At 38.0% G+C, this 21,507-nt stretch overlaps 1 protein-coding gene across 2 annotated transcripts; it reads right to left on the bottom strand.

Moving 5' to 3' along the window:
* Window positions 1-75: 75 nt before the first annotated feature.
* Window positions 76-20,277, bottom strand: LOC306860981 (small integral membrane protein 29-like). Of its 2 annotated transcripts, none has more exons than XM_079403015.1 (5): window positions 20,070-20,277; window positions 19,074-19,273; window positions 18,462-18,487; window positions 17,457-17,562; window positions 76-2,886 (listed from the first exon to the last, which is right to left on the bottom strand). In XM_079403015.1, the coding sequence occupies exons 2-5, from the start codon at window positions 19,179-19,181 to the stop codon at window positions 2,836-2,838; spliced, it is 291 nt and encodes a 96-aa protein (XP_079259141.1). In that variant the 5' UTR covers window positions 19,182-19,273; window positions 20,070-20,277; the 3' UTR covers window positions 76-2,835. The 2 variants fall into 2 exon arrangements, with proteins under 2 accessions (XP_079259141.1, XP_079259142.1); XM_079403016.1 differs by having other exon boundaries at window positions 83-2,886; window positions 20,121-20,268.
* Between the last annotated feature and the right edge of the window lie 1,230 nt (window positions 20,278-21,507).

The raw sequence follows: 21,507 nt of genomic DNA on the forward strand, positions 1-21,507 counted from the left end.
GCTGACTTGACTACTAATGGACCTTATTGTAAAGTGTTACCCATGTTGCTGTCAGTTCACAGTGTTTCAGACTTTGCCAGTTAAAGCAGATTTCTCACAGCAGTTTTAATAAACATGTAACAAAATATACAAATAAAATGAATGTGCAGTTTAAGTACATAAGCATGGTAGCAGCTTGAATAATTAAAACAGTGCAGCCTAAAATGGAAACTTTCATATCGGGGAGTTGTGTACAATAAATCATAAAGCGTGTGAACCCTTTTAAATGATAGGATTGTAATGGCTGCATGTATTGATTTATTGGGCGGATGGCATATGAAGTAGCTGCTGAGTATCTGAGATCTGATAAAATGCAGTAAACCTGGTTCTGCACTGCATTTGACAAACCAGAAATCATTTCACATCTATTACTGCATCTTCATTTACATTTCCCTGACTTCAACTCCGCTTTCCATACAGCAAACCAGCTCAATGTTTGATCATTCGCAAACCTTCTTAGTCAAAAACACCAGCCAGGACTGGATTTCTGGAGAACTAAGTAACTTTGGGCAGCCAGAATCACTGTTACTTCTGTCAGGAAAACCTCACATTTAAAAATCAGTTTTAAAGCACAGCCTATGAAGACAGTATTAAATACAAATGGTGTGGCTTTCTCCAAGTCTCTCTGCTCTATTGGTATTTGCAAAAGTTATAAAATAAACTTTCAGGAAATATATTATGCCAAGTTACACAATGTGTTCAGTATTGCACATTTAACATTCACAGTTTTTCTTTTACAGCGAAACAGGTCAAAAACATGACTAATTTTGCACTATATATACATTTTTGTCCAATAAAATGATCTCTAGAATGAGAATGTCACCTCCCAGATATTATAAATATCAGCTGCTTCTGACTAGCAAAGAGCAAGCAGTAATTTGCTAGCTGTGATATTCTGGGCTAACTAAAGCCTGCTGGCTATTTAAAGTGATAGTGCACCTAAAAATGAAAACACTTTTATCATTTGCTCACTATAACCAAACTGTTTTGGTTAGCATTGACTGCCATTGCATAGACAAAAAAATAAATAAAAAAAATAATTTCTCAAAATATCTGGTTTAACAAAAGTAGAAAGTCATACCTGTTTGGAATGACATGCGTGTAAATGATTTTTATTTTTGGTGAACTCTCCCTTTCAGGAACTGATAGACTATCCATGCCACGCCGAATTGAGGCAGTAATTAAAGCAAAAGGAGGCCCAACCAAGTATTGAGTGCATAGAAATGAACATACTTTTCAGAAGCCTGACATTTCTGTTTAAAATATCCTTTTTTTATTGATCTTATGTAATATTCTAATTTTCTGAGACACTGAATTTTGGGTTTTCATTATCTGTAGGCCATAATCATTGAGATGTACCTATATATGTGGGCTTAACTTTCACAAACAACTGCAATTTTTGACATCCAATAAAACAGTGAATAAATAACACATTTTAGCACAAGCAGGTCTGTAATAACTGGAGAAAGCTTTGCCTTTGCTTTCTCATTCATCTCACTGACAGCCCTGCAGTCCATTCCCAAAGTTATTTTGGCCATGTGACTAATGACTAATGAGTTGGGAAATGATGTCCTGTCACTGATTGGCACCAGCTACTATCCTGTGCTGTGATGTCAGCAGCAGACAGGACAAAATAGTGCAAACACGTCCGTTTGCTATACCTCGCTCAAAACACAAAGGTATTGTACATCCACCTTTTTCATTAGCTGCTGTAGGCAAATAACTAAAAGAAAAACAAAGCGCATTAAAAAATATCTGTTGTTTATGACTACAAAAAATACTTAAAGGATATAATGCACAAAATATGAATCGCTGAACTGGAGTGGCGTGGATGTTTGTGAGGTTTTTATCAGCTGTTTGGACTCTCATTTTGACGGCACCCATTCACTGTGTGCTTCATTTTCAGCTAATTTTCATTTTTGCGTGAACTACTGCTTTAATATGATATGATGACACCAAAACAGCTGCTTGATATTTCAAACTGGAGTGTCTTACCATATTATTTTAATGTATAATCTTAATTATGAATTATGTTGTTACTATTCTCATTATTTCCACATTCACAGAAAATGGCTTATTACTTGAAAAATAATGTGGATACATTTTTCACAATAAGATCTGTAACAAAAATTCATCCCATATGTTTTCTAAATGTATATTTCACGCCGACTTTAAAGGGATAGTTCACCCATAAATGAAAATTCTGTCATCATTTACTCACGTCATCTCTAAACCAATAAGAGTTTCCTTATTTGGAACATAAAATAAGATATTTTTAAAAAAATGTCCCGTTTATTTTCTGTATCCCCCATTAAAGTACCTCTTTAACCCTTTAGTTTCTCATGACATTACCAGTGCACGTTCAGGAACCGAGTGCCGTAAAAAGACGAGTCACCTGACAAACTAGAATGAAAAATAAACTTTTAGCAGATCACATTCATGTACACTCAGTAAAATGAACAGCTATCGTGAGGATTTAATAGCACAGAACATCAGCAGAATACATACAGCTAAAATAAATAAAAAAACCTGTAACACAGTGGCGTATTAACATCCTTCTTGAGTCTCGCTATTCAGACTGCTTCAGCTGGACCATATTTGTGAGAAGAGACTGTATATCTCTTCCAGACTCAGCGCTTAAAACAGTGGAAAAATCAGTAGCTTATTGCTCAAAAATGTCCATCTTGGGAATCTGCAATACAGGATGATGAGACAGTGTTGAGTTATTGACCAGGTTCACAGATTATGTGCAGAATCACCAAGAGTTAAAGCTGATTTTCATGCATCAGGATCCTTCTAGAGCAGGGGTTTGTGCTGCTGATACATCCTCATCCAACCCTGGACCACCTGGAAATGCAAAAAAAAAGAAAATGTTTCTCATATTTTGACGTGGTTTCTTACCATGCTGAACGGGTTTTCCACACAGGCTCGTTACGACAAGCAAGCAACTGGTTGTAAATATGTGGAGATGTGTGTAAATCCACTCGTAGGTTATTGTCATAGGTCTGAAACATTTGAAATTCACATTTCCTAACCCTAAAAAGGGCAAAACCATAAAGAGACATCCGAAAATGTATTTATTGCTATCTTATTGGGACTCAAATAATACAATTTCATGATTTTCTTTTTTCAAAACTTGACTCTTATTTTAATGTTTGTATCCCCCAGGATATGTTACCTCTTTGGGGGTATAAATTCACAGAAAACTTGTTTATCAATGCTTGTTACAACATGGTTGTAATTCATGAACGCTTTGCAATACAGTGAAAGCATTTAAAAAAAAATAAGTATGAAAAAGTTTGCAGTAAAGATAATGTAGTATACTAATTTGGGTAACACTTTATTTTAAGGTGTCCATAATACAGAGTAAATACTTAGTTAATTACTTAGTAGTAGCCATTGTACTTACATGTACTTACCATGTAACTAAGTTATGGAACAGCCTGTACTTACAGTTAGTAACAGGAAGCTACTGTTACACATATGTAACAGGCCGAGTCTGTTACACAGCTACTTATGTAACCAATTGATTGTTACATATGTGTTGCAGACTTTATACAACGTAATTATAAATGTAAGTGCACAGACATAAGCTACTTAAAATAAAGTGTAACACGATTGCACTTAAGTGTACTTTATGTGTATCTGTACTGTCCACCTTATCCAGCTGCACCTTAGTTTAACTCATAACTTACTGCTAAGTACTTAACTAGGTAATTACTCTGTATTATAACACCTTAAAATAAAGTGTTACCCTAATTAGTTTTATATAAAATAAATACTTCATAAAATGTGTTACACTCTAAATTGATATAAAATCAAAGTCATATGTCTAACCAAGTTATGATCCAAATTTGAAGTTGATATCACAAAAATTGTGGTTCCTGTGAGATTTTGTTTGGGCACTATACCAAAAATAAAATTTAATTTTTCTGATGCAGTTTTCGCTCACAAATTAATCATTTTCTGTCACAATATAATTTCTATTACAAAATATGGAACCTTGGCTGTCAGACCTTTCCAACGATATGATTTGTCAAGATTACAAAAAGATTTGATTTTCTAAAACACAAGCCAGAAAATCACAGAATCTATGTATATGTTTTTATATCTTGATTTATACTCATAAAGAGCAACGTATCCCCTGAGATACAAACATTTAGAGACAGATTACAAAACATCTAAGCATTTAATTCTTAAAATTTCAATGTAAACCTAATAAGCTAATACTGAACAACAGCTTTTTAAATGCTTCCTGTGAGCTAAGCAAAGAATGTATGAACAAAGTCACCTCATCTAAATATTCACAAGAAACCAAGAAATAAGACCTACACTTTCACTGCTTCTCCCCACAGCTTCTCAAAAGTTTGTATCCCCAGGATTCGTTGACACTTTTAGGGTTAAATATGCTTTTCACACCAAAATGAACCATAATACGATCTTGTCACCATGCCACGTAGCACGTTTAATGTTCAACCTTTTTTACAGTTTCTCTCAGGCACAAAAACAAAGGACATGAATATTTAACGATGCAAGTTTGGTTCAGTTTACCATTGGTTTGCTGTTGCTAAACAACTTTCTGTAAAACACTGCACTGTCATTTGCAATGCAGATAGGAAACGACTTTCTGCAGCAGCAGAATTAACTAAATAAATCCTGAAATTAATATAATATTATTCACTGTTCCTTTTGTATGTTACTGTAAGAATTCTCATGCATTCAGAAACTTTACTTGAGGATATGTGTTATGTAACAATGGCAAAAATCAGTCATATGACCCGATATCAGATACATATATAGTGCCCTCCAAAAGTATTGGAACAGTAAAGACAAAATTGCTCTGTTGGCTGTGGAGTCAAGACATTTACAAATATGATTGAAATGAATATGAGACAAAACTACAGAATGTCAGATTTTATTATTAGCCGTTTCAACACATACATGTTTTAACAAATAAAAAGAGCAGCACTTTTAGAGTTCATCCCACTCATTGATGTGAGCATAAGTATTGGGACAGTTGAACATAAGGAAGATATAAAAGATTAAAAGCTATTATTTAGTTGCAGATCCCTTGTGCACAATCACAGCAGTGAGTCTGTGACCCATAGACATCACCAGACTCTTGCTCTCATCCTTTGAAATACTTTTCCCAGCCTTTAATGCAGCCAATTCCAGTTGTTGCTTGTTTTGGGGAGTTTCTGCATTTACTCTCATCTCCAACTGACGAAATTCATGTTCAATCAGATTTATATCTGGAGATTGACTTGGGCAATCTAAGACTTTCCATTTCTTTGCCCTTATAGATTCCTTGACTGAACTGGCAGGGTGTTTTGGGTCATTGTCCTGATGCAACATGAAGCACTTCCCAATGAATCTGGTGGCATTTTCTTGAATATTGGTAGGCAAGATGGTTTTGTACCCTTCCAAATTCATTCTGCTACTGTCATCATACATTAAGTCATCAGTAAAGTTGAGAGGGCCTGTTCCAGAGACAGCCATGCATGCCCATGCCATGACACCACCTCCAACTTATTTATTAAAAATTAAATAACCATTTTATATTGTAATATACACTATATTGTCAAAAGTATTGGGACACCCCCTTCCAATGAACAGGTTTGACTAATTTACTAATGTCAATGAGTACAAATCTTGATGTTTAAGCATATAATAATATTCTAGGGAATTGTGTAATTTTATAGCAGCAGTTTGGACAGGACCATTTTTCTATTCTAAGATGACAATGTATCTGTGTATAAGGCAAGGTTAAAAACAAATATTTTGGCTTTGCTTTCTGCAGACCAGTCAAGTTCTTCCACACTGACAGAATCAATAATTTCTTCTTGAACCTTGCCTTATACACAGAGGCACTGCCATGTTAGAATAGAAAAGGGTCCTGTCCAAACTGTTCACTGTAAAAAATGATCGTGATTTTAAGAGTAGGGTGAAGCTGCAGGCCCGGAGGCCCAACTGCACACTCAGACCAGCACTCCCAGAACTATCGTTTTTTCAGACAGTGCCTCCTGCTGTTTGGATGAACATTTGTTTTGTAGCGGTGTGTACCGTAATAATTTCCAACATTATAAAACTGCTAGCAAGTAGCAACATCGGACACATGAGTAAGGTTATTAATTTTATTAAAGCGATTCCTGAAAATTACCAGGTTTTATGGCATAAATCAATGTGACATCTTATTACAACAACAAACTAATAGTCTATTTTAGTATTTAATGATAGTTTAGATAGATAGTTCGACAAAATAAGCCGTGAATTTTGTTCTCCCCAGTTATTTTCAAACACGTGGTGCGTAACCTATTATTGCTAGCTTAGTCAGTGTTTGATTTGATCAAAATTAGTGTCGAAAGATAGCATTATTTTATAATATTTACAGCTTGCTCTTATTTTCTGTGTTATTGTACCATTCTGGGATACTTAATGTTTTCTAACAAAATAAAAAACATTAAAGTAAAAATGTTAAAATAAAATGTATAATATATAATAAAATTATTATTTGTAACATATTTTAGTACTGTCACGAACTCAGCCTCTGTGGCTCCCTCCGATCACAACCAGAGGGAACCCCCACCTGAGTATTAACTGTGTCATTCGGACTTCATTTCCCATCACACCCCGTACCTGAGACTGATTACCTGCACAGGTGTTCCCCATTGACTGGTCTATTTAATCTGCTCCGCCCTTGCTCTAATTGCGAAGTCTTGTTCTTGCCATGCAGACATTTCTGAGCGGTTATCCCGTGTTTGATTTCCTGTTGCCGACCTGGACTGTTTACCCGTTTATGAAAGAATTCTGCCTGCCTAATTTGACTCTGCCTGCCTTGCTGATCTGTTTTGTTATCTGTCTGCCGCCTGCCCAGACCTCTAGCCCGAACTCTGTTTATGATTCTGCTCTGCCTACGTGGTACCTGACGCCTGTAATTGACTTATGCTTGTATGACCATTCTTGTGTGATAATAAAGCTGCACATGGATCTTAAAGACACAGCCTCCTCGTTACAGAAGACTTCGCCAGAAATTGATCCAGCAGCATTTCACCATTTCACCACTGAGGTAACTGCTAAAGCTACGATCTTATCCACGAATCAGCAACAACTTAATTACCTTACCCTGTTGACCGAAGAAATGTTACAGACATTGCGGGATCTTCGTCACCAGACACCCGCAGTCCAAACACCTCCCTCAAGCTCACCTCTCCAAGCCCTTACCCATCTACATCCACCGCCAGTCCTCGACTGGCGTTCCCAGATACGTTTGATGGCTCACCCACGAAGTGTAAGGGCTTCCTATTGCAATGCTCGATGCTAGTTAGTCAACAACCCATGCTATATCCCACCGATGATAGCCGCATCGCATTTGTTTGCTCGCTGCTCACAGGCAGAGCACTGGAGTGGGCTACTGCTGTATGGAGTGATGATCATCCTATCTTTCCCACTTTCACTGCCTTTATCCAGCGATTTAAGGAGGTGTTTGAACATCCCGCTGGTGGGAAGAAGGTAGATGAGCAACTGATTTCACTAAAGCAGGGAGGAAGTTCGGCGGCGGATTATGCGCTCTCCTTTCGCACACTCGCAGCTCAAACAGGATGGCCAGACCATCCGTTGAAACTTTACTTTCGCAAGGGTCTGAGTACGGAACTACAGTCTGAATTAGCATGTCGGGATGATGGCAAAACCTTGGATCAGTTCATTGACCTGGCTATTCGGATTGACAAACTTATTCGTTCCCGACATCAACCTTGTTTCTCCTCGGCTCCAGTCGGCACTCCAGTTCCATTCTCTAACTCTGAACCCATGCAGATCGGATTCACTCACCTCAGTGAGGAGGAGAGAGAGAGACACACACATGCACAGGAATCTATGTCTGTATTGCGGACTCTCAGGACATATGAGGTCTACCTGTCCCACTCGGCCATCTCGCAAACCCCCGGCGGTGCGTTCTAATTTGAATCCATCCACTGTTCTAGAAATACCAGTCACTCTAACATTCGACGGGCAGATTACGGAGGCTAAGGCTTTAATAGATTATGGAGCTGTGGGAAATTTAATTGATGCTAGTTTTGCCAAAGCTCACAACATTCCTCTTGTCCCCTGTGTATCTCATCTGGCAGTGGCAGCGCTAGACGGTCGCCCGCTGGGTTCTGGCCGGGTTCAATTCATCACCGAGGACATCCAATTAAGCGTTGGAGTTCTTCACACCGAATCCATCAGACTATTTGTTTTCTCATCACCGCAGACTCCAATCATCCTGGGATTACCCTGGCTACAGAAACACAATCCTTCAATCTCCTGGTCCGAAAGGCAAATTACTCAGTGGTCAGAATCCTGCCGACAGAATTGCCTCCCTTCTACCTCAGCCAAAAAAGTGACATGCACGCAGGAATTACCACTCCCTGCCGAATACCACGATCTCGCAGAGGCATTCAGTAAAACCAAAGCCACCCAGCTTCCACCGCACAGAACAGGTGATTGTGCCATTAACCTTCAACCAGGTTCACAACCTCCCAAGGGGAGAATCTTCCCCCTGTCCCAACCTGAAGCAGATTCCATGAAATCATATATTGACTCGCTAAAGGATTCATTAGACCATCCACCTCACCTGCCTCTGCCGGATTCTTTGTCAAGAAGAAGGATGGGGGACTTCGACCTTGCATTGATTATCGAGGGCTCAACGACATCAAATTCCACTATCCCTTACCTCTGGTTCCAGAGGCCCTATAACAACTTCAAGAAGCAAGATATTTCACCAGGCTAGATCTGCGCAGTGCTTACAATCTCATTCGCTTTCAGGAGGGTGATGAATGAAAAACTGCCTTCTCCACCACGACTGGGCACTATGAATATCTCGTTATGCCGTTCGGGCTTGCAAACAGTCCCTCCGTTTTCCAGTCCTTCATCAACGACGTCTTCAGAGACATGCTTAATCGCTGGGTCATTGTCTATATTGACGATATTTTTATTTACTCAAAGTCACTCGAGGATCATGTCAAGCACGTACGAGCAGTCTTACGACGCCTCATAGATCATCAGTTATTCGCCAAGGCCGAGAAATGTGAGTTTCACCAGGAATCTGTGTCTTTCCTCGGCTATGTGATCAGTTCTGGAGGGGTAGCCATGGATGATAAGAAGATTCGTAATGTTGTCAACTGGACTCAACCGGCCACACTGAAAGAACTTCAACACTTCTTAGGGTTTGCCAACTTCTATCGGAGGTTCATTCGCAATTTCAACACGATAGCAGCCCCCTTAACTTCCATGACAAAGAAGGGGAGTCAACGCCTCACCTGGTTACCGGCAGCCCTTCAGGCCTTTCAATCCCTAAAGCAACGATTTACCACAGCTCCCATCCTACATCATCCCGATCCAGAGCAGCAATTCATTGTAGTAGTGGATGCCTCCAGCACCGGCATCGGAGCAGTCCTTTCACAACGTCAGGGAAATCCACCCAAACTTTATCCCTGTGCCTTTTACTCTCGCAAGCTCAATTCCGCCGAACAAAATTACAATGTGGGCAATCGGGAACTCCTTGCCATGAAGGCTGCGTTCGAGGAGTGGCGTCATTGGCTCGAGGGAGCCAAACACCCTTTCACTGTCCTCACAGATCATCGAAACTTTGAGTATCTGAAGTCAGCAAAAAGACTCAATCATAGACAGGCGAGATGGGCACTCTTCTTCACTAGATTCAACTTCAAAATTACTTACCGTCCAGAAATACCAAGGCAGACGCACTCTCCCGGCTCTACGAGTCCACCCCCTCAATTCCCAATCAAGAACTCATCATTCCATCCTCAATCATCCTCGCACCCATTCAAAGGGATATTATGACGGAAATCACTAACGCCCACAACACTGAACCTCCACCAGCCGAGACTCCACCTAACCTCACATATGTGCCCCAAACTCTACGACAATGAGTCCTTAGTTTGGTCAACCCCCAGTTCAGGACATCCAGGTATAACAGCCACACTTCAACTAATGAATAACTGGTTTTGGTGGCCTTCCATTCAGCCTGAAACGATCGCCTTTGTCAAGAACTGTGTTACATGTAACATCTCCAATTCACCTCATCAACTGCCTGCTGGTCTGCTCCATCCATTACCCATACCACAACGTCCATGGTCACACATAGCCATCGATTTCGTAACGGACCTCCCAGCCTCACAGGGCCATACCACCATCCTCACCGTTATTGATCGCTTTTCCAAAGCCTGCCGTCTGATCCCTTTACCCAAACTGCCCACAGCCTTCGAGACCGCCGAGTCCCTGTGCAATTATGTCTTCAGGTTTTACGGTCTTCCCGAGGATGTGGTCTCGGATCGAGGTCCCCAATTCACCTCACGAGTATGGACCGCATTCTGCCAGAAACTCAATATCAATGTAAGTCTCACTTCCGGTTATCATCCCCAATCAGGGTTCCCACTCTTTTTCAGAGTTCATATTCCAGGACTTTTCCAGGACATTTCAAATTTCATTACGATGGGAATAAAAGACATGGATAGCATATTCATGGCCTAAAGTAATATATTCTTCCCTCCAGAAGTCTTTAAAAAACATACACATTATGGCTATGACTTAACTATAAAATCAGAACTGCACTGAATAAGCGCACATTGCCTTTTCATTTGTATTTGACACTTGAAAAGCTGACTGACTGACACTTTCTACATCTACAGTGGTTGTTTGTAGGTCATTGTTAGTTTGTCCGCAAATGTCCTGTCCCTTGTTTTCAGAAGCCCCTTCCCTGAGAAAATTTGTAATTTTTGTCTCTTTTTTCATTTGTGCAGCAACTTTTATATGGCCTTGCCCTCGTTCATGACTCTTTAGTGCTGACAGACCCATGTTACCGACATCAAAGGATTTCCTGCAAAACTTGCAATATGCCCTTTGCACATCTCCTGATACTTCTCCTAGCCAGTCCCTGAACTGGGGATCTTCTTTCCATTCCTTCTTAAACATGCACTGTCTCCCTGACATTTGTGTTGCTTATTTCTGTAATTCAAGATCAGAAATGTTACAGATGCAATGAATAGCCATTACATGCTCTAGTATCTTTATTTGTATTACCATCTCTTTTTACATCCCTCCTTGTTCTTAATTTGTCTTAATTTACTGTATACGTTATTGACAGTATTCAGTCATTAGGGGTTAAATGGATCGTAGTTGATCAATAATCCATATTTATCATGAATTTAATGTTTTAAAATAAAATACAATTTTGAATAGTAAAAGAACACTTTAAAAATGACACTAAAATCACCAGTAGGTGGCAGCAAATAACAGTCTTAATGAGTGAGTCACCAGAGTAATTCTTATTAAACGATTCATTCAAAATGCTTATTCATTTAAGAATGAAGCAAATCACGGTCTTTATGAATGGTTCATTGAATCGCTTTCTCAAATGATTCATTGGGCAACGAAACACTAAGTAAGCGGGTTTCATTCACATAAGAAATAAATAAACGATGTGAAAGAGGAAGGAGTTTGTTCTTCGCGCGCTGTCTGAAATGCCTCTCTCTGTGTGTGTGTGTCCAAAGAAAACATTGAGCAAGTAATGTTACCGAATTATTTCACCACTTCTCACGATGGAATCGTTTGAAATTGCTTGAGCGTGTAAACGAGCAAGACAAAACATGTACAACTGATAAACTTTTACTCTGTGATGGTTAAATTTTATAACTAATCCGCAAACCGGTGCGGACTGTCTCCGTATGGATCACGGAACTACGATCCATTTAACCCCTATTAACAAGATTAGCTACGTGCTTACCAGACATTTGCTGAAAACGTTCGAGCACTTAATTTCTAGCAAGCACCTGCAACCGCCAACACAAGACAGCGTCACTACGTCACAGCTAGATTATTCACGTGTCAAAACTCTGCGTCCCCGAACAGAGAGCTTTCTGTTACTAACGTTAATTGTTTTAGACCATTTGTAAACTGTTCTGCAATGACCAAGGACATTAAAATAATAATAATAATTTTCCAGGACAACAAGATTTTTTTCCAGGACAATTTATGTTTTCTCTCATTTTCCATGTGTTTTCCAGGACTGGAAAATTGGTCATTAATTTTCCAGGATTTCCAGGTTTTCCAGGACGCGTGGGAACCCTGCCAATCCAATGGCCAGGTGGAACGTCTCAATTAGGAACTCACTCGATTCCTTCGCTCATACTGCCATAGAAACCAGTCCGACTGGAGCCGCTACCTATTCTGGGTCGAATATGCACAAAACTCACTCTGCAAACCTGCTACTGGAATCACTCCCTTCCAATGCACTCTGGGATTCCAATCTCCTCTCTTCCCCTGGTCGGGGGAACCCTCAGAACTCTCTTCAGTCAACTCATGGTTACAGCGAAGTGAGGAGACATGGAATGAGGCTCATACCCATCTCCAGAGAGCAGTTTGTCGTTCCACTGAAAAAGCCAATAGTCGCCGACGCATCAATCCCAATTATCAACCTGGTCAGTGGGTCTGGCTGTCTACTCGGGACCTTCGTCTCCGACTACCCTGCAAGAAGCTCAGTCCCAGGTACGTGGGTCCATTCAAAATCCTCAGACAAATAACTCCTGTTTCCTTTCGTTTGGCTTTACCTGCTCATTACCGTATCTCACCCACTTTTCATGTCTCCCTGCTCAAGTCCGCTGGTGGTCCGAGAGCAGCGGAGGTCCAGGAGGAGGCTGGTGACCAGAGGGCTCCTCCCATAATCATAGATGGCGAGGAGGCATATCAAGTCCGAGAGATTCTGGACTCTCGTCGCCGTGGCAGGAGACTTCAGTATCTAGTGGACTGGGAGGGGTACGGCCCGGAGGAACAATCATGGGTCAGTGTGGAGGACATCTTGGACCCTTCTCTTACCACAGACTTTCATCGAGAACATCCGGATAGACCGACCCCGTGGAAGACCCCGGCGTCATTTGCCTCTTCGCGTCAGGAGCCGCTCACAGGGGAGGAGCTCCGTCACGAACTCAGCCTCTGTGGCTCCCTCCGATCACCACCAGAGGGAACCCTCACCTGAGTATTAACTCTGTCATTCGGACTTCATTTCCCATGACACCCCGTACCTGAGACTGATTACCTGCACAGGTGTTCCCCATTGACTGGTCTATTTAATCTTCTCCACCCTTGCTCTCATTGCGAATCTTGTTCTTGCCATGCAGACATTTCTGAGCATTTATCCCGTGTTTGATTTCCTGTTGCCGATCTGGACTGTTTACCCGTTTATGAAAGAACTCTGTCTGCCTAATCTGACTCTGCCTGCCTTGCTGATCTGTTTTGTTATCTGTCTGCCGCCTGCCCAGACCTCTAGCCCGAACTCTGTTTATGATTCTGCTCTGCCTACGTGGTACCTGACGCCTGTAATTGAGTTATGCTTCTATGACCATTCTTGTGTGATAATAAAGCTGCACATGGATCTTAAAGACACAGGCTCCTCATTACAAGTACTATGTAGGTCTACTGTACGTATTACTGTATTAACTACTATTATTTCATACTAATATTACTACTACATATACGATTAGTAGTCTCTTTTTATTGTACTTAACAAATCTCAAGTGCTACCACAGACAATAACAGTAACACAATAACAGTGTAACAATTAGAAATAAGTTCTGTAATAATTACAAATAAGATCTTTGGAATAAAATGCGGCCTTGAGTTTATTTTCATCAAAATATCAATTAATCTGCGTAGAATTGACAATATGACCTCTGTTGGGTTGTCTAAATTTGCGTGTGACTTGTGTATTTTTTCCCAGATGGTTTATTTGTACAGGTCATCATTCATGCCTTTGCGAGCAGGGCTTGTCTTGGCAGGAGGCTGAAGAGGTGTTCCTCCAGGGCCCCATGTATTACTCAAGGTATGTTTTAAATTTTTGTTTGTACAAAAACTGTTGGATTTTTGTTACACAACATTTCTGACAACAGCATTTATCTTTTCTTTTAGTGAAGTTGAGGAATTTGACAGAAGAATTGCTCAAGAAATGAAAAATCTAATTTCATAAGCATTTATTTTATTTGATGTTTATTTTTATTTTAACCTGTGCTGATCAGCATGCCCCCATCTTCACACAGATCTTCAACAGATCACCGGAGCTGTGCGAAGTCCCCTCATGCTTCAAACGCTCCACCATCATCCCCGTCCCAAAGAAACCCAAAATTACTGGACTTAATGACTACAGACCTATGGCCAACTCTAACTTCTGTGGCCATGACTGGTTTTGGCTTATCTGAAGGACATCACTGGACCCTTACTGGACCCCCTGCAGTTTGCCTACAGAGCAAACAGGTCTGTGGATGATGCTGTCAATATGGGACTGCACTTCATCCTGAAGCATCTGGACAGACCAGGGACTTATGTGAGGAGCCTGTTTGTGGACTTCAGCTCCGCTTTTAACACCATCACGGAAACCCTTCAGAATAAACTAACCCAGCTCTCCGTCCCCACCTCCGTCTGTCAGTGGATCACCGGCTTCCTGACAGACAGGCAGCAGTTAGTAAAGCTTGGTAAATCCACATCCAGCACTCGTACCATCAGCACTGGAGCTCCTCAGGGCTGCGTTCTCTCCCCACTGCTCTTCTCCCTCTACACCAACGACTGAACAACTAAATACCCCTCTGTCAAGCTCCTGAAGTTTGCAGATGACACCACGCTGATCGGCCTCATCCAGGACGGTGACGAGTCTGCTTACAGACAGGAGGTTAAGGAGCTGGCTGTCTGGTGCAGTCTTAACAACCTCGAGCTCAACACACTCAAAACAGTGGAGATGATAGTGGACTTCAGGAGAAACCCCCCTGCACTCCCCCCACTCACCATCATGAACAGCACTGTAACAACAGTGGAGTCATTCAGATTCCTGGGCAGCACCATCTCTCAGGACCTGAAGTGGGACAATCACATTGACTCTTTTGTGAAAAAGGCCCAGCAGAGGTTGTAATTCCTTCACCAGCTGAGGAAGTTCAACCTGCCACAGGAGGTACTGAAGCAATTCTACTCTGCCATCATTGAATCTATCCTCTGTACTTCAATAACTGTCTGGTTCAGCTCAGCTACCAAATCTGACCTCAGAAGACTACAGAGGGTAGTCCGGACTGCTGAGCGAATCATTGGTACAACCCTCCCCACTCTCCAAGAACTGTACTTATCCAGAGTGAGCAAAAGGGCTAGTAAAATCACTCTGGACACCTCACATCCAGCACACTCCCTCTTTGAACTGTTACCGTCTGGTCGACGCTACAGAGCTCTGAGCACTAGAACGACCAGACACAGGAACAGTTTCTTCCCTCAGGCAATCCATCTCATGAACACTCAACAATAAAAAGAGGAACACACAAGTCTATTATTTATTCACCACACTAGCTTACTTTTTATTTATCTGATTTTTCAATTTCAAATTTGCACATATCAGACCTGTACACACATAATTATCTATATTATATATTGTGTTTTTGCTGTTTTGTTCATTGCCTATTTGGATATTTGTATTGTTCTTTTATTATCTGTGTCCTGTTGCTGTCTTTCTGTTGCACTGTGGAGCTTCTGTCACTAAAACAAATTCCTCGTATGTGTAAACATACCTGGCCAATAAAGCTCATTCTGATTCTAATTCTGATGTTATTTAATATGTAATATATACATTATTAACCCAATTATTTTTTTCCCCATTTTTCTCTGCATTTTTACAGGTCGATGACTTGTAGGACCTCATGAAAAAGAATACAAAAATAATAAGTTTGATGTGAGAAAATGACTCCGAGCACTATAATTTATTGTATGTAAATATAGAATAAATGTTCATCCCATAACTCAATACTAAAGAATGTGATAAATCCTTAATAATTAGGAAAATAATAAATGACTATGAAAATATTTAAGTAACTGAACAATTTCTATTTAGAAATACAATTAATAAAAATAAACCAGACGTAATGCATTAAATCATAACCTAGTATGTGTAATATTTTATACAATAATGCATTCAGTCATAGCGTAATATTTTGTAGTAGAAAAATAGTGTAAGTTGCAATCTATTAGCAATTGAATTCATGTTAGGTAATCTTATCTAATCAGGTTAGATAATCTTCCAAACCTATTGAATGGTTAACGGTAAGTTCCTGTAAAATTTACAGGGAAATAACGTAAACTGACGTTCTCAGAATTCCCTGCGTTGCATTTCAAATTTTATTTGAATTTGATGTTTTTTCTTTGAAATAACTGTTTCTTAGTTTTTTCTTATCAGTTATGATTATTAGGGTTGTATGTTACATCTAATGTTGTTAAATTAATGTTTATTGCATATTTCAGTTTATTGATTTATTATATATCAGATGGTGTTTAGTGTTGGTGTGAATGACACTGTGCACCTTCTATATATCTTGTGATGGGCTTTGGTTCATCATGTGACTTTCTCATCACCACCTGCTTTTGGTGGTTATCAGTTTATTTCAAAGGTACAAAATAGATTTCAGTACTTAGGTTGGTATTGTCAGTCATCTGTTGTGTGTGTCATATGTTCCAGCCTCTTGTGTCCATATTTGGTTTGTTTCCTGTCCTTGTCTAATGTGATCATTAGTTAATCCTTGTCCAGCTGTGTTTGTCTCATTATCTATATTTACCTGTGTATTTATAGTCCTGTCTGTTCAATTTGATTTCGTCTGGTCTACTCGTTACTCCCCGGTGTTCTTGTCTGTGTCTGTGTCTGTGTCTGTGTCTGTCTTGCCCTGCCTTGATGTCGTCATTAAAGATTGTTATTTTGAAGTTACATCCTCATCTGCGTGTTCCTGTGTGCACCGTGACAGGTATATTAACATTATATCATTTGATGAAATTACGGTATTTAACTGTAAATGTAAGTTACAACTGTAAAACCTAAAATGTTACCGTAGAATTCCGGCAACCACAGCTGCCGTTTTTTACCATACATTTTATGGATTTTTTTTTACAGTGCTATAAAATTACAAACACACAATTCCCTAGAATATCATTATATGCTTAAACATTAAGATTTGTATTCATGGAAATTACTAAAGTAGTCAAACATGTTCATTAGAAGGAGGTGCCAATACTTTTGGCAATATAGTGTATCTTGAAATATAAGTTATTGCTATGAAAATAGCTGAATTTTCAGCATTATTACCCAGTCTCAAGAAACATTTCTGAATATTATCAATATTGAAAACCATTGTACTGCTTCATATTTTGTGGAATTCAAGAGATTAAAATTTATTTAAAATATAAATGTATTGTAACATTATAAATGTCTTCAGTCACTTTTGATCAATTTAATGTGTCCCCGCTGAATAAAAGTATTAATATTGGTAGAATACATATTACCATTTGCTTTCAGTATTGCACTGGGAGTCAGCATTAGACATCAGCATTTTTCATTTCATAACAGGATGGATTACCTTTGTGTCTTCCTCTTTCCAAAGAATTTCCTGTTCTGCCTCGTTCAGCTCTTCAGTTGGGTCATAAGTGTAAACTGGAAGCAGCTGATGCCGCAGTCTATCAAGCCTAAAAGTGCACAGACACACAGGCAAACAAAAAAGAAGTCATTCTGTCCCTGTATTATTTCCTTCATCATCCACTTACATTGTGTGAAAAACAGAGGGACAGACATTCTGCCTAACATCTACTTCTGTGTTTCAAAGAAGAACACAAAGGCTGTGTTTATTAAACACAGTAATAGAGTAATATACCATTTTCTAATGTAATTTATTTTTTTAATTTGCAGCATCATTACTCCAGTCTTTAGTGTCACATGATCCTTCTAATATGCTGATTTGCTGCTCAAGAAATAGTTCAAATTATATTAAAACATTAACGCCAACAACAACATTATACTAATAAGAAGAATTAATATTATTATTTTGTGTAAATCATGATAACACTACCATTCAATAATTTGAGAAGTATAATTTTATTAATTTGCTAATTTTTAATTAAAAGAAATGAACACTTTCATTCTGCAAGGATGCATTAAATTGATCAAAACTGACAGTAAATACATTCATAATGTTACAAAAGATTAAATTTCAAATAAATGCCGTTTTTAGAAACTTTCAATTCATCAAAGAATGCAGCGCAGTTTCCACAAAAATATTAAGCAGTTTTCGACATTGATAATAACAAGAACCATTAATACTTAAGCATAAATAAATAAATTTGATCATAAAAATGATTTCTGAAGGATCATGTGATACTGAATATTCAGCTTTGATCAATAAATTACAATTTACAATATATATATAGAAATAGAAGACTTTTAAATTGTAATTTTATTTGGCAATATTACAATTTTTACTGCATTTTTTGATCAAATAAATGTAGTCTTGGTGTGCAAAATAGATTTATTTCCAAAAAAACTAATTATTCCAAACACCTGATATCTTTCAAAGAATATGATTAATTACCTCCGTTTCCTCCTTATGTACATCACCTATAAAACAAGAAGACACATTAGCATTTTACTGTAGTAACTTAATGCCTGGAACACATATAAACCATATATAAACCAGTTACACCACTTCATAATGTCTGTAAGGCTACTTCAGCTGTGGAAGTAAGAAAAGATGCAGCTGACAAGCGTTTTGCACACGCAGTCAAGACACATTCATAAAAGAATAAAGGCCTTTTGTCTTTCTGGATGTACTGCTCAATCAAATTACTCCATCATGCGACTTCACATTCTTCCCCAAGTGAGCACACAGACAGACACTGTTAGAAACACATGCATGCTACCTATTAAACACTGCTGATGCATGCTACGTAGTAAACACTGCTGAGGCATGCTACCTATTAAACAGTGCTGATGCATGCTACCTATTAAACACTGCTGATGCATGCTACCTATTAAACACTGCTGATGCATGCTACGTAGTAAACACTGCTGAGGCATGCTACCTATTAAACAGTGCTGATGCATGCTACCTATTAAACACTGCTGATGCATGCTACCTATTAAACACTGCTGATGCATGCTACGTAGTAAACACTGCTGCTTTGCTGTTATATATGCCACCTACCACTGCTGCAACAATCCCGAGGGCAGTGATGAGGAAGAAGGGGACCAGCACGTAGCTGACGGCTGTGTCTCCGCTGATGGTGTGAGGGGGGTTAGTGGTGCTGTTCATGGTGTAACGCACTCAGTGCTCCTGGCATCTGTTTACTGCTCATCTTCTGCACGCATGTGACTCCCACATGGTCTCTCTGCCCTCATTAATGACTGCCAAATCCAACAGAATGCACTTATTTAGATACGATTATTTACTTGGGCGTATACTTTCCCTTTTACAACACTGTTTTACTGCGGCGGGTGAATCTCACAAAACTGGTTCAGGTCACAGTTCACTTCGAAATTAAAAAAAGGATTTATTTTTTGAATTGTGTTAATCTTTATTGCCATAATGTTTGGATTTTTTTTTTTTTTTTTTTTTTTGTAATTTCGTTTACTCTCGTTACTGTAATGCAGCAGTGTTGTAAAACGTAAATAGATTTATTATTATTATTATTTAAATCAAAGCAGTTCCAAAAACAACCTTAATATAGCTTTGCAATTGTACGTAATATTACGGCAATAACAAGAGTTTTTAGCATTTAATTAGAATTGTGTAGGTTTATTATGGTGATACTATGTGTTTGAGCATATACTGCGGTATTGTTTAAGGTACCATGTAAATGCAGTTTATATAATCATATTGTCCCGTCGTACATCAAAGCACCGTGTTTTCTAAAGCTGCTAACTAACACAACAGGACTGTCATCAGTCATTTAATATACTAACTTATATTTATATTAAGGAAAGATAACATTTTTATTTAATACAAAACGTCCAGCCAAGGGCTAATTTAACGAGAACGCGACTATGTTGCACGTGATGCGGGAAAAAAAACCGCATACAGTGGCATTATCATCTACCATTTGTGTATGTTAGTTGCATTATATGATGAGCAGTAATAATAGCCTCGATGTCATCATGATAATTATGAGCGCTAATAACACTGCTGTGTCTGCTGACTCACGTGAAAGCATCATGACCAGTCAAACTTCACCATCGAGCCACTGAAACCCACCTGATCCAGTCAGAGTGTCACTGCACTATAAGGAGACTCCAAATCCAGTTATTATAACACAAGTCATGAGTTTGTCAGTGTTTACGGAAAGCTAGTCCTGCAGTCAAAACGAAACGATGATGGTGGAGCTGGAGGGAGGAGCTACACCTTTCCCAATGAACGCTACGAACAGCAGATGTCACCACTACATTATCATATCATATCATATCATGTCATATCATGTCAAATCATATATCATAATATATCATATCATATCATAATCCATCATATATCATATCATGTTATATCATAATATAATATATAACATCAAATCATATAATACCATATCCTATATCATATCATGTCAAATCATATATCATATATCATATCATCATAATATATCATATCATATCATAATCCATCATATCATAATATATCATATCATATCATATCATGTTATATCATAATATAATATATAACATCAAATCATATAATACCATATCATATATCATATCATCATAATACATCATATATCATATCATGTTATATCATAATATAATATATAACATCAAATCATATAATACCATATCCTATATCATATCATGTCAAATCATATATCATATATCATATCATCATAATATATCATATCATATCATAATCCATCATATCATAATATATCATATATCATATCATATCATATCATGTTATATCATAATATAATATATAACATCAAATCATATAATACCATATCATATATCATATCATGTCATATCATGTCAAATCATATATCATATCATCATAATATATCATATCATATCATAATCCATAATATCATAATATATCATATATCATATCATGTTATATCATAATATAATATATAACATCAAATCATATAATACCATATCATATATCATATCATATCATGTCATATCAAATCATATATCATATCATCATAATATATCATATCATAATATATCATATCATAATATATCATATATCATATCATATCATGTTATATATAATATAAAATCTAACATCAGATCATATAATACCATATCATATATCATATCATCATAATATATCATATCATATCATGTTATATCATAATATAATATATAACATCAAATCATATAATACCATATCATATATCATATCATGTCATATCATGTCAAATCATATATCATATCATCATAATATATCATATCATATCATAATCCATCATATCATAATATATAATATATCATATCATGTTATATCATAATATAATATATAACATCAAATCATATAATACCATATCATATATCATATCATATCATGTCATATCAAATCATATATCATATCATCATAATATATCATATCATATCATAATATATCATATATCATATCATATCATGTTATATATAATATA

This window comes from Barbus barbus (assembly GCF_936440315.1).
Source record: "Barbus barbus genome assembly, chromosome: 41".
In the NCBI taxonomy this organism is placed as follows: Eukaryota; Metazoa; Chordata; class Actinopteri; order Cypriniformes; family Cyprinidae; genus Barbus; species Barbus barbus.

Excerpts from the sequence above, each read along its gene's own strand:
- LOC306860981 (XM_079403015.1), bottom strand. The coding sequence starts at position 19,181 with ATGAACAGCACCACTAACCCCCCTCACACCATCAGCGGAGACACAGCC. Across the intron at positions 18,488-19,073 it reads TCGGGATTGTTGCAGCAGTG|GTGATGTACATAAGGAGGAA; the intron begins GTAGGTGGCATA and ends CTTGTTTTATAG. Across the intron at positions 17,563-18,461 it reads TACATAAGGAGGAAACGGAG|GCTTGATAGACTGCGGCATC; the intron begins GTAATTAATCAT and ends GTGCACTTTTAG.